General features: G+C 39.9%; 1 protein-coding gene across 1 annotated transcript in view; it reads left to right on the top strand.

Annotated features, from left to right (window-relative positions):
• Positions 1-14557, top strand: part of LOC124722537 — a 99857-nt gene that overhangs the window by 29731 nt on the left and 55569 nt on the right. Inside the window, exon 3 of the mRNA XM_047247683.1 lies at positions 10498-10632. Within this exon, the coding sequence (XP_047103639.1) occupies positions 10498-10632 (135 nt within the window). The remainder of the gene's footprint in view (positions 1-10497; positions 10633-14557) is intronic.

Here is a 14557-nt window from a genome sequence, read left to right as displayed (position 1 = left end):
GTGATACGAGGCCATTGGGATCCAGCACGGCATTCCATATTACCCTCCTGAACCCACCAATTCCATATTCTGCTAACAGTCATTGGCTCTCAACCAACGCGAGCAGCAATGTCGTGATACGATAAACTGCAATCGTGATAGGCTACAATCCGACCTTTATCAAAGTCAGAAATGTAATGGTACGCATTTCTCCTCCTTACACGAGGCATCACAACAATGTTTCACCAGGCAACGCCAGTCAACTGGTGTTTGTGTATGAGAAATAAGTTGAAAACTTTCCTCATGTCAGCACGTTGTAGGTGTCACCACCAGCGCCAACCTTGTGTGAATGCTGTGAAAAGCTAATCATTTGCATATCACAGCATCTTCTTCCTGTTGGTTAAATTTTGTATCTGTAGCACATCATCTTCGTGGTGTAGCAATTTTAATGGCCAGTAGTGTAGGTAGGAGCAATTGGATTTGCTTTGAGGACTGGTTTATACCACTCCTCAAAGCACTGTCTGTGAAACCACCCACTCCTGGTTCTATTATACCTAGCTCCTGGTGCCCAGTTTTTCATTCATGTGTCCCAATAGTTTGTTAGCTTTGTAATTTATGTAAAGGGGGATGAGTGTTGCCACTGCATCACCACACACCCAAGGTACAGGCTTTTAACAAGTTCTGTATTTGTTCAGGATAGTTTGTTGCTTTTTAATAATTATTTTTCAACACTTCAGACCATCAACTAAATTGGTTATGTCATAATTCCACACATTCTCAGGTGGAACACCTTCCATTTCTATCTCCAAATTGTTGAAGAATGTATTCATGATTTCTTCATTGCTGCTCTTGTATATGTGATATTTATCACTGCCTTGTGTGTCGCAACAGCATTGTGCCTTTGCATAAATTGTCTTGCACAGTCTATTCCAGGGAAGTTGTTTTTAAATATTGCTTTCTTCCTGCCAAATCTCTCAAGGTATGCCTTTACTGTACATTGGAGGTTGAATGTCCGCATGTGGGATCCAAAAATTTATAAAGGTTTTTAAATATGCAATGCCTGCCCACTGTTCCCCCGTGCCTTTCTTTAACCTTTAGTAGAAGTGTATTTTTTGGGATTCCATACTTTTGAGATGCCTTCTGGTGCATCAGGGTTTTCATTTTAATTGCATTAACAGCCTTTTTGAGCCTTTTCTCAGTATAATTTCTATATCTCCTTGACATCAGAGCCCATTTATATTTCTGTACCATAGTTTGACAGTTCCTAAAACAAAAGAGATAGTAAAAATTAGTTACAATATCTGTGGGGTGACTTTGGGAGAGTCCCAAAGTTGTCCTATAAAAATCTTATTATTGACAAAAGCAGCCAAGCCAGTTATTAATTATAGGTCCTTTTATTCCATATTCACAGAAATTTTAGCTAAAACATTTATGATTTGTTATATATTCCTGTCTGTCATGGTCCAAATGTAGTTCTGCTTTCATATGTGAAAGTGTTTATCACACTTATCACTCTTTAACACTGGCACAAATATAAAAATGGCTGCTGCCTAGCACAGGTGGTATGTCGAAATTGTCTCTTAACAGAGTTTCTTAACACATCATCTTTTCACATTAAATGGTCATGTCCAGTTGATCCCTTATGTTTGGCACTTCTTTTCATCTATCTGGCAGTTTCTTTGCTTGCTGCTTAGGTATATCCCTTGGAACTTTGCTATGCAATGAAAGTTTCCCTTATGTTTTTCACAAAATACATAAACCACATATGGTACTACCACATGTGATACTTTGACTCACAGTTTGACTTATTTCCCTCCCTGTAATGCTAATCACAGACTGAGTCCTTCTTGCAGTGTTATGTTTCCTTGCAGTTTGTGGTACTATTTCACATGAATTTAACCTTAGAGGCTTTGTCTGCAGTGTAATTGGTTTGTCCTTCATGATAGGTGAATCTTGTTGATAGTTATCCCTGGTGAGAGTTTGTTCCTAGCTGGAACAATGTTCCTCCCCAGTTCCTCTGCTGAAGATCAGTTTTAGCATGATGACAAATCAGAAAATCAAACCCCAGAATTGTTTAGCAGCCTTCACCCATATGAAGCACAACTTCTACATTCATCTGGAACCATTCCACCCCAACCTGAAATTGCAGTCATGCTGACCCAAGCAAATCTACATCATTACTATATCTTGTAATCTATAATGTTGAGGATTCAACTGCCTCTCACCCTACAGATCCAGACTTGGCACTGACATGGGTGTCCCTGCATCCAATAAATATCTATGCTTACCTCCAGTTACAATGTCCACAAAGCAACTCTCTGCATCTCCATATTTTCCCACAAAATTGAAATTTATTGAGAATGAGTTTTTCTATTGTTGCCATATAAGTCTCCTCTAGCTCTGTAGCTACCCTAATGATGGCATCCAGATCCTATGGGGTTCTTGCCCATACTTGGCTATGCATAACAGGTGGTGGCCCCCTTAGGAAGGTATTCAGTGTCCTACGCTCCACATCTCAGAGAATAATTTTGTGCAATTCATCATTCTCTGTTAGCTCATGTGATTCACCATTCTCTGTTACCTCATAAGTATTCATTTTAATTTTTATGCTTCTATCGACAAAGCTCTCTGCCACCTCATTCTGCTTCTATGACTCCCCACTCAGTTGATCCCAAAAGAGCCTTGTGATATTCTGTTTCTTGCAGCACTGCTTGAGACCTACCCATAGCTATTCAAATGTAAACATGTCTCTCAGCCCTTCATGATACCTAACAAATGCTTGGCTTCCCCTGTCTGGCACAACTTAGTTATTGTAATAATTGCTCATCCATAAAGAACCCCAGCCTTGGAGCTGCCACTAAATCATCTATAAATGACAACCCATACTCCATTAGTTTACCTGAAAAGGGTGTAACCAAGCATTTGCTGGTTGAATGTAATGAAGGAAGGGTCAAACTAGATGAAGCCGTATCATCGCGCATAGCAATTGGCTTATACTCCATTAGTTTACCTGAAGGGGTGTAACCAAACTTGTGCTGTTTGAATCTAATGAAGGAAGGGTCAAATTAGATGAAGCCCTATTTTCCCGCATAGCAACTAGCTTCCTATACATTTCTAAATTATTTGTTTTAAAATGCACTACATGATTTATTAATTATTTAATCACCTCCCATTTAGAAACTTCCTGCATGTCGGATTCTGACATTGTGGAAACCCTGTCCATCAAATCACACCAAATAAAAATCAAACACAATAACCTGACACAACTGAAACAATGAAACACACAGAATTACAATACAAGATGGCCAAGTGATACAGTTATTCTGAACTCTACTCCTAATCATGGGCTACCTTGATGCCATACACTGCTTAACAAAATGACCATAACAATGGAACATGTGGCACTTAACCAGTGCTGACTCAGTACATGGTATGCTATGGCCTAATAGATTGCACTGTGTGTATCTCACTAGCTGCAAACAATGTTCTTTAGTGTTCCCCACAATTGGGACAAGTCAGTCAGTTTCTCCAGCTTTACAAACTCTTCTTTTAAGTTCCAACAACACTCTTGCTTCATATCTATCTCCCTTGCACGTGACCCAGCAGAAGAAATCAATTAATCCACTCAACCCACTGTGCTTCTCATTGTATTTAACTGTGACTGGTGACATGGGCCCAGACCCAGCTGCAAGCATCTGTATTGGCAGTGGTTGTTGCTTCTGTGTCCACTTCTGTCACGATTTATAATGGCTGGGTTTAATGGCCACTATGATCGGTGGTGGGACTGTGTTTTAGTGTTAGGAGCCAATAGTTCTCCACCCTGGGTGGGGTAGAAGTGTAGCACTGGAAGGAAGCTTGATAGCTGTCATTTGCATCAACCTGAAAATGTCACTGATTAAACATACATTTTATCCTCTGTGGTGGCAACACCCTTGAGGATGTCTTCTGAAGATGGCAGGTGTGGAGGCACTGAGATAAGCAGACTGCCTCCAGTCTCCAGCACCCAGCAGCGTCACTTGCCCAGTGGAACATTGAAGACAGTGATTCAGTGGGAATCCTGACACAAGGTGCATGTGGTAGAATTGGCCGTGGGTGCATGGACTGAATGTAGCTTCACAACTGAGGACAGGATGCACTGGTAGGCATGGAATACCACCATGAACCCCACAGCAGAAGACAGCTCTCACCAGCAGTGTCTGCCCTTGCAAATGGAGGCAGACAGCAACAGTATGCTTGCACAGGTGATAGTGGTTGGCTAGCTGCACCAGCCTGGCCTTGAGCGGCAGCCCTCCAGTGCAGCAGGCCTGGAGGTGGCCCACCAGCTGGAAGGCACTTAATCCACAACATTGGACCCAAAGCCAGCAGTAAACTTAAAATTAATGGAGGACAGGTGTCTTGGTGCCAGCTTGTTGACTCATATCAACTTGTAGATTGGTGTATACCTGTCCTTGGTAATTGCAGATCACAGACAGCATGCATCTTCTTAAAGTGAGAGGTATTTATACAGGTTTGATGCCTACTTATTTTGCCAAAGCATCAATTCCTGTGGAGTAGCCCCAACAGAGCCTGTGACTTGGGCATGGAGTAATCAAGTCACCAAACCACAGTGGCTCTGTCTTTCTGCTGTGTCGTCGTTACTATGTTGCTAGTCCCTCACCTGGTGTGTGATGTCATTGCCCATCACCATAGCATCAAGTCTTGTTGTATCAGCAGACAGTTGCTGACGTACATGTATTTGATCAGTTCTGGTCTGGTCCACTCCCATGGTCTGTTACATAAGCCATGGCAGCATTTTTTATTTTATCCAGCAGCAACAACAAATTGTAGTGGTGTTATAATAATTACGTAATTTATGTGTATGTGTTTTCTGTTCTTTTGGACATGTTCAAAAGAACAGACACCATCTTTGGTTCTGCAGCCTTTTTATGACAGTTAATCAAATGAATGATGACATTAGCTGCTAGTGGGCATTGAATTAAATCAACGGGGAAAGTAGAAAATTTGTGCTGAACTTGGACTCGACCCGATTTTTCTGTTTCTCACGAATGGCCGTCTTGACCACCTCAGCTGTCCGGGGTCCCTGACTCATCCAAATTCCCAACTTATCGACACACTTCTAATGTAGTACCTCAACCAGTTACCTTCATACTCACAGTGATCGCTGATTCTTGTAGAAATTTGGGCTTTTTTGTGCAGCGGCATTGAAAGGATTATTGGCTATCTCACCCTTGTTATAAGTTCTGTTCTTTCGGACATGTCCAAAGGGACAGACACTACACATATATAAATGTATACATGACTTGATGCCTATTAGATCTCTTCAGTGTGAATGTGCTCTTTCTGCTGAATTCTTGTGAGAATTCAGCAAATGCCAGCAAGCAATAAGTATGAAGGACAGGGGACACTACATCAGTAATAAGCGATAAGATGAGAATGTATGTCAGACAGGAGACATGTCCATATAGGTGACGGAGTCAAAGCAACCATTCACAAGAAGTGGAAAATCCAGATTCAAGAACTGCTCTGGTACCAAATTTCACTTTCAACCAGTAAAATTATTTCAGTACCTAATTGCAGATGAGTCAGAAATTATTTCATTTCCTTCATTTTATCATGTATATGTATGGCTGCAGGATGATGAATGGTGTCCAAAAGTCAGATACCACATGTATATAAACTTTATTTCATGATTTTGTGCTAATAGATAATTTTGCTCACTTGAGCATTTTCAAGCTAACTCTGCCACAGTGAAAAACTGTAGTGTCAGTGGCAAAGAATTGCATAAGGGTTACATTTTATCATTTTACATACAAAGTTCGTATCTGTGAAAGCTGTGGTGCCCATTATCACCATGTTCATAAGTAAACTTTATTAGAGCACAATTAGATGAAGTTTTCTCTGTACTAATGTGTGGAAGATATGATGGGAAAGTCAGGAAAAATACGCATTTAGTATTTAACCACTTACATCTAGTAGATGAGAAGGTTAAAACGAACTTTTCATGTAACAAATTACTGCTGGTTTATTTGGAAACAACCTTAAATGCCAACATATGGAAGACACAGCTCGTTTGAACTTTTAACCACATTGTCCAGTAAGAGTAAGTGACATGTAGTTAAAGAGTATGCACTAACATAAATCACAAGAAAATTCATCACGCCATTCATAACCCATGCACTCTTCATGCCATCTTTGGAACCAATTATCACACCTAATACAGTCTTCCATGACAGGCTCCTTCTAGACTTCACCACACCCTGGGCAATTCAAAATTTAAAAATTCCCTCCTTGGGTTTGGATCTGGTTGTTCCTGAAAATGATGGCGCAGTTAAGTCCACATTAGCTCAAGACATTCTGCATGGTAGGTACCTGTATTTTGTCTCAGCTTGGTCTTGCCTGGTTTAGCTTGTTTATTTAACAATGCATTTTTATACAGAGATCCAGACAAAATCTTGGATTTTTTGGGGGCGGGGGGGTTGATCATATTTTAGCAGTGGATAAGTACTGGATAGGCCTACACCTGCTGGTACATCAGCTCTCTGAATTTCATTTCTGTCACAATCTTGGTTTTTTCTGGTGACTGTTCAGACAAATTATTTGTCACTGAGGAGCAGCATTTATCCCTAGGCTTCTGATGAACTCCTTTGTCTCCTTCAGTTGTTGGAAATTTGGCTGTCTCAGTGATTTCTGATAGAGCAAAGTCTTCTGCTGCAAAGACATCTGGATTGAATGGGAATACTCCCATTGTCTCGAAGGGTTTTGCAGCTTCTTGAATTGTGGCTACTCTAGAATGTGCAGCTTGAAACAGAACACTCACATCTGTCTGCCTAATGGGTCATCCTGGGTTAGCAAACATTAGAAATGAAGATGGGGGGCGGTTTAAGTGTACGTGTGTGGTTTTTCCTGCTACCTTACAAAGTACTCTTGACCAAAGTGCTTTACAGTTCAAAAGACTATCTCAAATAGTAGTCATTGCTTAGTTCTGCTGTTTGTCATACCATGGTTTGATCCTCACAGAATAGTGATTCCTTTGGCAAGTAATTGTATTTTCTAGAGCATACATAGATAGTGCTTATTGCTAATGATATACAACTTAAAGATTACATTATTTAGAACAAAAACTTATATTTACCTGCTACAAATGATAAATCTGATGATGCTCTTCAAGATTAAATGTGATGGCATTGCTATGGAACCAATAACTGAATGTAGTTTTTTGTTGCTGGTGGTCAGTGTTGCCAATGTAGAGAACATGTTGCTGTGAACTCTTACCAGACACATATTCTTACCTGAACTTACCCTATGTGAGTCCAGTTTTTCACTGAGGTGGAGGTTCTGCAGAAACCACTTATGACGCATTGTTGATCTGCATATGAACACCTAGGAAAACTCCCCAGTAACACATTCTGGCCTGATATGATATCATACCATGATATTTTAATGTTCTGCTTACCTCCTCTTCCCATCTCCATCATTAACAACAAAAATACATAGATTCCACAAGGTTTAATTGTGTGAAACCCAGCTTGCTATATTCGTTATTGAGACCAGGAAGATAGAAGATAGTTTATTTTTCGTTGATACCACATTTATTTATTTCCAGAAATTTTAGGTTTCAGTTCCACACTGCTTTGATCAAACAAAATATATGTTTATGTAATATTAAAACAGGTGAAATTGGACCAAAGAGTTCGTAGCATGCATTCACGCATTATCAAAGGTCAAAATAGCATCCTGTGAACTTCAAGGAAATGTGGTGGTCTTGTTTATGTTCTTGAATGATTTAAATGCCAATGTAAAGATATTATGGAGTGCTTGAAAACATGACTATAATCAGACTTTGGTGCAAAGGCTAAACAATCAGCCAGTGCAGTCAGTCATAAATTTCAAGTATTTGGGAGTACCTCTCTAGTGCACATTAAGATGGAATGGTCACATGAATCTAGCTTCGAGAGGGAAGATGTCAGACTGAAATTTATCAGAAAGGTTGTAAGGATGTGTAATTTACTTGCAAGGAATTTATATGAAAAACCATAGTTTGATCTAGTTTATGGTGTTATTTATCAGTCTGAGACAATTGCCAAGCTCAATAAATAGGGGAGATTTAGAAAAATCAAAGACAAATTGATCAATACATCATCAGTTTGTTTTATCAATGTGAAAGTGCTACAGAAACAATTAGCAAGCTCTCTTACAGGGCACTTTAAGAAGTGTGCTGTGTTTCACAAAAATACTTGCTCTAAGAATTCTAAGTATGATTGGACATATAGCTCCTTTAAACATATGTCACACATAATAAATAAAAGGGCAAAATAAGATAAATTCAGTTTTATGCAGAGGGCGATTGACAATCATTCTTCTGGTCTACTGAAACAGAAGTGGGAAAATTTATTCTGTTATGTAATGTACTCTCCAACACACACCTTATGGTGGCTTGTGGACAACAAATGCAAATATAGAAGTAGAATGTGCATTGTCATTAATTTCTTCTAATTCTTGTGCATATTAGCAAACCTTGTCTTTTCTCTAGTTGCGAGACATTTTGAATTAATTGTAATTTAAATAAACTTTTTATGAAATACAGGGTGGTCCATTGATGGTGGCTGGACCAAATATCTCTTGAAATAAGCATCAAACAAAAAAACTACAAAGAACAAAACTTGACTAGCTTGAAGGGGGAAACCAGAGGGCACTATGGTTGGCCCGCTAGATGGCGCTGCCATAGGTCAAACAGATACTAACCGTGTTTTTTTTAAATAGGAAACCCCATTTTTTATTACATATTCATGTAGTACGTAAAGAAATATGAATTTTTTAGTTGGACCACTTTTTTCGCTTTGTGATAGATGGTGCTGTAATAGTCACGTAGATATGGTTCACAGTTTTAGATGAACAGTTTGTAACAGGTAGGTTTTTTAAATTAAAATACAGAATTTAGGTATGTTTGAACATTTTATTTTGGTTGTTCCCATGTGATACATGTACCTTTGTGAACTTATCATTTCTGAGACTGCATGCTGTTACAGCGTGAATACCTGTAAATATCACATTAATACAATAAATGCTCAAAATGATGTCCGTCAATCTCAGTGCATTTGGCAATACATGTAACGACATTCCTCGCAACAGCAAGTAGTTTGCCTTCCGTAATGTTTGCACATGCATTGACAATGCGCTGACGCATGTTGTCAGCCGTTGTCAGTGGATCATGATAGTAAATATCCTTGAACTTTCCCCACAGAAAGAAATACGGGGATGTCAGATCCAGTGAACGTGTGGGCCGTGGTATGGTGCTTCGACGACCAATCCACCTGTCATGAAATATGCTATTCAATACTGCTTCAACTGCAAATGAGCTATGTGCAGGACATCCATCATGTTGGAAGTACATTGCCATTCTGTCATGCTGTGAAACATCTTGTAGTAACATTGGTAGAACATTACGTAGGCAATCAGCATACATTGCACCATTTAGATTGCCATTGATAAAATGGGGGCCAATTATCCTTCCTCCCATAATGCCACACCATACATGAACCCACCAAGATCGCTGATGTTCCACATGTCACAGCTATCATGGATTTTCCGTTGCCCAATAGCGCATATTATGCCGGTTTACATTACCGCTGTTGGTGAATGATGCTTCGTAGCTAAATAGAACAAGTGCAAAAAATCTGTCATCGTCCTGTAATTTCTCTTGTGCCCAGTGGCAGAACTGTACATGATGTTCAAAGTCATCACCATGCAATTACTGGTGGATAGAAATATGGTACGGGTGCAATCGATGTTGATGTAGCATTCTCAACACCGACGTTTTTGAGATTCCCAATTCTCATGCAATTTGTCTGATACTGATGTGCGGATTAGCTGTCACAGCAGCTGAAGCACCTACTTGGGCATCATCATTTGTTGCAGGTCATGGTTGACGTTTCACATGTGGCTGAAAACTTCCTGTTTCCTTAAATAATGTAACTATCCAGTGAACGGTCCGGACACTTGGATGATGATGTCCAGGATACTGAGGAGCTTACATAGCACATGCCCATTGGACATTTTGATCACAATAGCCATACATCAACACGATATCGACCTTTTCCGCAATTGTTAAATGATCCACTTTAACATGGGTAATGTATCATGAAGCAAATACTGTCCACACTGGTGGAATGATATGTGATACCACATACTTATACGTTTGTGACTATTACAGTGCCATCTATCACAAAGCGAAAAAGGTGGTCCAACTAAAAAATTCATATTTCTTTACATACTACATGAATGTGTAATAAAAAATGGAGGTTCCTACTTAAAAAAACACAGTTGGTATCCGTTTGACCTATGGCAGCACCATCTAGCGGGCCAACCATAGTGCCCTCTGGTTTCCTCCTTCTAGCTAGACGAGTTTCGTTCTTTGTAGTTTTTTTGTTTGATGCTTATTTCGTGAGATATTTGGCCCAGTCACTATCAATGGACCACCCTGTATATTTGATATTGAGTTGTTCAATTTGATTTTCATAGTGCTGCTTCTCAAATAATTTGTTACTTCTTCAGCTCTTACACATCCTGTGGAAATCGGATGCTGGATATGGTGTTAAATCCAGGGTATCAGCAGAAAGCATGGATTGTATGCAGACATTATCACAACATCCTAAGGTATACATCTGTTTTGTGAAATAACTTTATTGTAACATGTTGATTAGATTGATTGAGAAAAACTGTACCTTATTAACAAAATGTATAAAATCAGTGGTATTATCAATAGACAGGTGAGTTGTGTTACTGTCAACAACTACATGCTTCTATTCCTGAGCTTTCAGAACTAGTGTTTCAATTTTTGAAACCTTAACAAAGAAAAAGAGGGGGATGAACATTTAAAAATTTGGTGGGTATAGCATTTAATTATGGTTAAGAAACACACAAGACATAGAATGGAGTGTTGAACAAATGAAACAATAAATGAACAGGGAGAAGAACCCATGGTTTGTGAATCTAAAGAAGTGTACAGAATGTTATTAATCTTCGCAGCAAATCTAAATAGAATAAGTATAAAGATAATTCCAATTTATCATCTGTGTCATAAATCCTAACCATAACCTGAGTGTCCTACCCCATGAACCATGGACCTTGCCATTGGTGGGGAGGCTTGCGTGCCTCAGCGATACAGATAGCCGTACCGTAGGTGCAACCACAACGTAGGGGTATATGTTGAGAGGTCAGACAAATGTGTGGTTCCTGAAGAGGGCAGCAGCCTTTTCAGTAGTTGCAGGGGCAACAGTCTGGATGATTGACTGATCTGGCCTTGCAACACTAACCAAAACAGCCTTGCTGTGCTGGTACTGCGAACGGCTGAAAGCAAGGGGAAACTACAGCCGTAATTTTTCCCAAGGGCATGCAGCTTTACTGTATGGTTAAATGATGATGGCGTCCTCATGGGTAAAATATTCCGGAGGTAAAATAGTCCCCCATTCGGATCTCCGGGTGGGGACTACTCAAGAGGACGTTGTTATCAGGAGAAAGAAAACTGGCGTTCTACAGATCGGAGCGTGGAATGTCAGATCCCTTAATCGGGCAGGTAGGTTAGAAAATTTAAAAAGGGGAAATGGATAAGTTGAAGTTAGATATAGTGGGAATTAGCGAAGTTCGGTGGCAGGAGGAGCAAGACTTTTGGTCAGGTGAATACAGGGTTATAAATACAATATCAAATAGGGGTAATGCAAGAGTAGGTTTAATAATGAATAAAAATAAATAGGAGTGCAGGTAAGCTACTACAAACAGCATAGTGAACGCATTATTGTGACCAAGATAGACACGAAGCCCATGCCTACTACAGTAGTACAAGTTTATATGCCAACTAGCTCTGCAGATGATGAAGAAATTGATGAAATGTATGATGAGATAAAAGAAATTATTCAGGTAGTGAAGGGAGACGAAAATTTAATAGTCATGGGTTACTGGAATTCGAGAGTAGGAAAAGGGAGAGAAGGAAACATAGTGGGTGAATATGGATTGGGGGAGAGAAATGAAAGAGGAAGCCATCTGGTAGAATTTTGCACAGAACATAACTTAATCATAGCTAACACTTGGTTCAAGAATCATAAAAGAAGGTTGTATACATGGAAGAATCCTGGAGATACTAGAAGGTATCAGATAGATTATATAATGGTAAGACAGAGATTTAGGAACCAGGTTTTAAATTGTAAGACATTTCCAGGGGTAGATGTGGACTCTGACCACAATCTATTGGTTATGAACTGTAGATTAAAACTGAAGAAACTGCAAAAAGGTGAGAATTTAAGGAGATGGGACCTGGATAAACTGACTAAACCAGAGGTTGTACAGAGTTTCAGGGAGAGCATAAGGGAACAATTGACAGGAATGGGGGAAAGAAATACAGTAGAAGAATGAGTAGCTCTAAGGGATGAAGTAGTGAAGGCAGCAGAGGATCAAGTAGGTAAATAGACGAGGGCTAGTAGAAATCCTTGGGTAACAGAAGAAATATTGAATTTAATTGATGAAAGGAGAAAATATAAAAACGCAGTAAATGATGCAGGCAAAAGGGAATACAAACGTCTCAAAAATGAGATTGACAGGAAGTGCAAAATGGCTAAGCAGGGATGGCTAGAGGGCAAATGTAAGGATGTAGAGGCTTATCTCACTAGGGGTAAGATAGATACTGCCTACAGGAAAATTTAAGAGACCTTTGGAGAAAGGAGAGCCACTTGTATGAATATCAAGAGCTCAGACGGAAACACAGTTCTTAGCAAAGAAGGGAAAGCAGAAAGGTGGAAGGAGTATATAGAGGGTCTACACAAGGGCGATGTACTTGAGGACAGTATTATAGAAATGGAAGAGGATGTAGATGAAGATGAAATGGGAGATACAATACTGCGTGAAGAGTTTGACAGAGCACTGAAAGACCTGAGTTGAAACAAGGCCCCGGGAGTAGACAACATTCCATTAGAACTACTGACGGCCTTGGGAGAGCCAGTCCTGACAAAACTCTACCATCTGGTGAGCAAGATGTATGAGACAGGCAAAATACCCTCAGACTTCAAGAAGAATATAATAATTCCAATCCCAAAGAAAGCAGGTGTTGACAGATGTGAAAATTAGCAAACTATCAGTTTAATAAGTCACAGCTGCAAAATACTAACGCGAATTCTTTACAGGCGAATGGAAAAACTGGTAGAAGCCGACCTCGGCGAAGATTAGTTTGGATTCCACAGAAATGTTGGAACACGTGAGGCAATACTGACCCTACGACTTATCTTAGAAGAAAGATTAAGGAAAGTCAAACCTATGTTTCTAGCATTTGTAGACTTAGAGAAAGCTTTTGACAATGTTGATTGGAATACTCTCTTTCACATTCTAAAGGTGGCAGGGGTAAAATACAGGGAGCGAAAGGCTATTTACAATTTGTACAGAAACCAGATGGCAGTTGTGAGAATCAAGGGGCATGAAGGGGAAGCAGCGGTTGGGAAGGGAGTAAGACAGGGTTGTAGCCTGTCCCCGATGTTATTTAATCTATATATTGAGCAAGCAGTACATCTACATCTACATTGATACTCCGCAAGCCACGCAACAGTGTGTGGCGGAGGGCACTTTACGTGCCACTGTCATTACCTCCCTTTCCTGTTCCAGTCACGTATGGTTCGCGGGAAGAACGACTGTCTGAAAGCCTCCGTGCGCACTCTAATCTCTCTAATTTTACATTCGTGATCTCCTCGGGAGGTATAAGTAGGGGGAAGCAATATATTAGATACCTCATCCAGAAACGCACCCTCTCGAAACCTGGCGAGCAAGCTACACCGCGATGCAGAGCGCCTCTCTTGGAGAGTCTGCCATTTGAGTTTATTAAACATCTCCGTAACGCTATCACGGTTACCAAATAACCCTGTGACAAAACGTGCCGCTCTTCTTTGGATCTTCTCTATCTCCTCCGTCAGACCGATCTGGTACGGATCCCACACTGATGAGCAATACTCAAGTATAGGTCGAACGAGTGTTTTGTAAGCCACCTCCTTTGTTGATGGACTACATTTTCTAAGCACTCTCCCAATGAATCTCAACCTGGTACCCGCCTTACCAACAATTAATTTTATATGATCATTCCACTTCAAATCGTTCCGCACGCATACTCCCAGATATTTTACAGAAGTAACTGCTACCAGTGTTTGTTCCGCTATCATATAATCATACAATAAAGGATCCTTCTTTCTATGTATTCGACTACATAAGAAAAATTCAGAGTAGGTATTAAAGTCCATGGAGAAGAAATAAAAACGTTGAGGTTTGCCGATGACACTGTAATTCTGTCAGAGACAGCAAAGGACTTGTAAGAGCAGTTGAACGGAATGGACAGTATCTTGAAAGGAGGATATAAAATGAACATCAACAAAAGCAAAACGAGGATAATGGAATGTAGTCGAATTAAGTTGGGTGATGCTGAGGGAATTAGATTAGGAAATGAGACACTTAAAGGAGTTTTGCTATTTGGGGAGCAAAATAACTGATGATGGTCGAAGTAGAGAGGATATAAAATGTAGACTGGCAATGGCAAGGAAAGAGTTTCTGAAGA

This window comes from Schistocerca piceifrons, chromosome X (assembly GCF_021461385.2).
Source record: "Schistocerca piceifrons isolate TAMUIC-IGC-003096 chromosome X, iqSchPice1.1, whole genome shotgun sequence".
In the NCBI taxonomy this organism is placed as follows: domain Eukaryota; kingdom Metazoa; phylum Arthropoda; class Insecta; order Orthoptera; family Acrididae; genus Schistocerca; species Schistocerca piceifrons.
The sequence above is the reverse complement of the archived record's forward strand: the minus strand, read 5'-3'. Positions and strand labels throughout refer to the sequence as shown.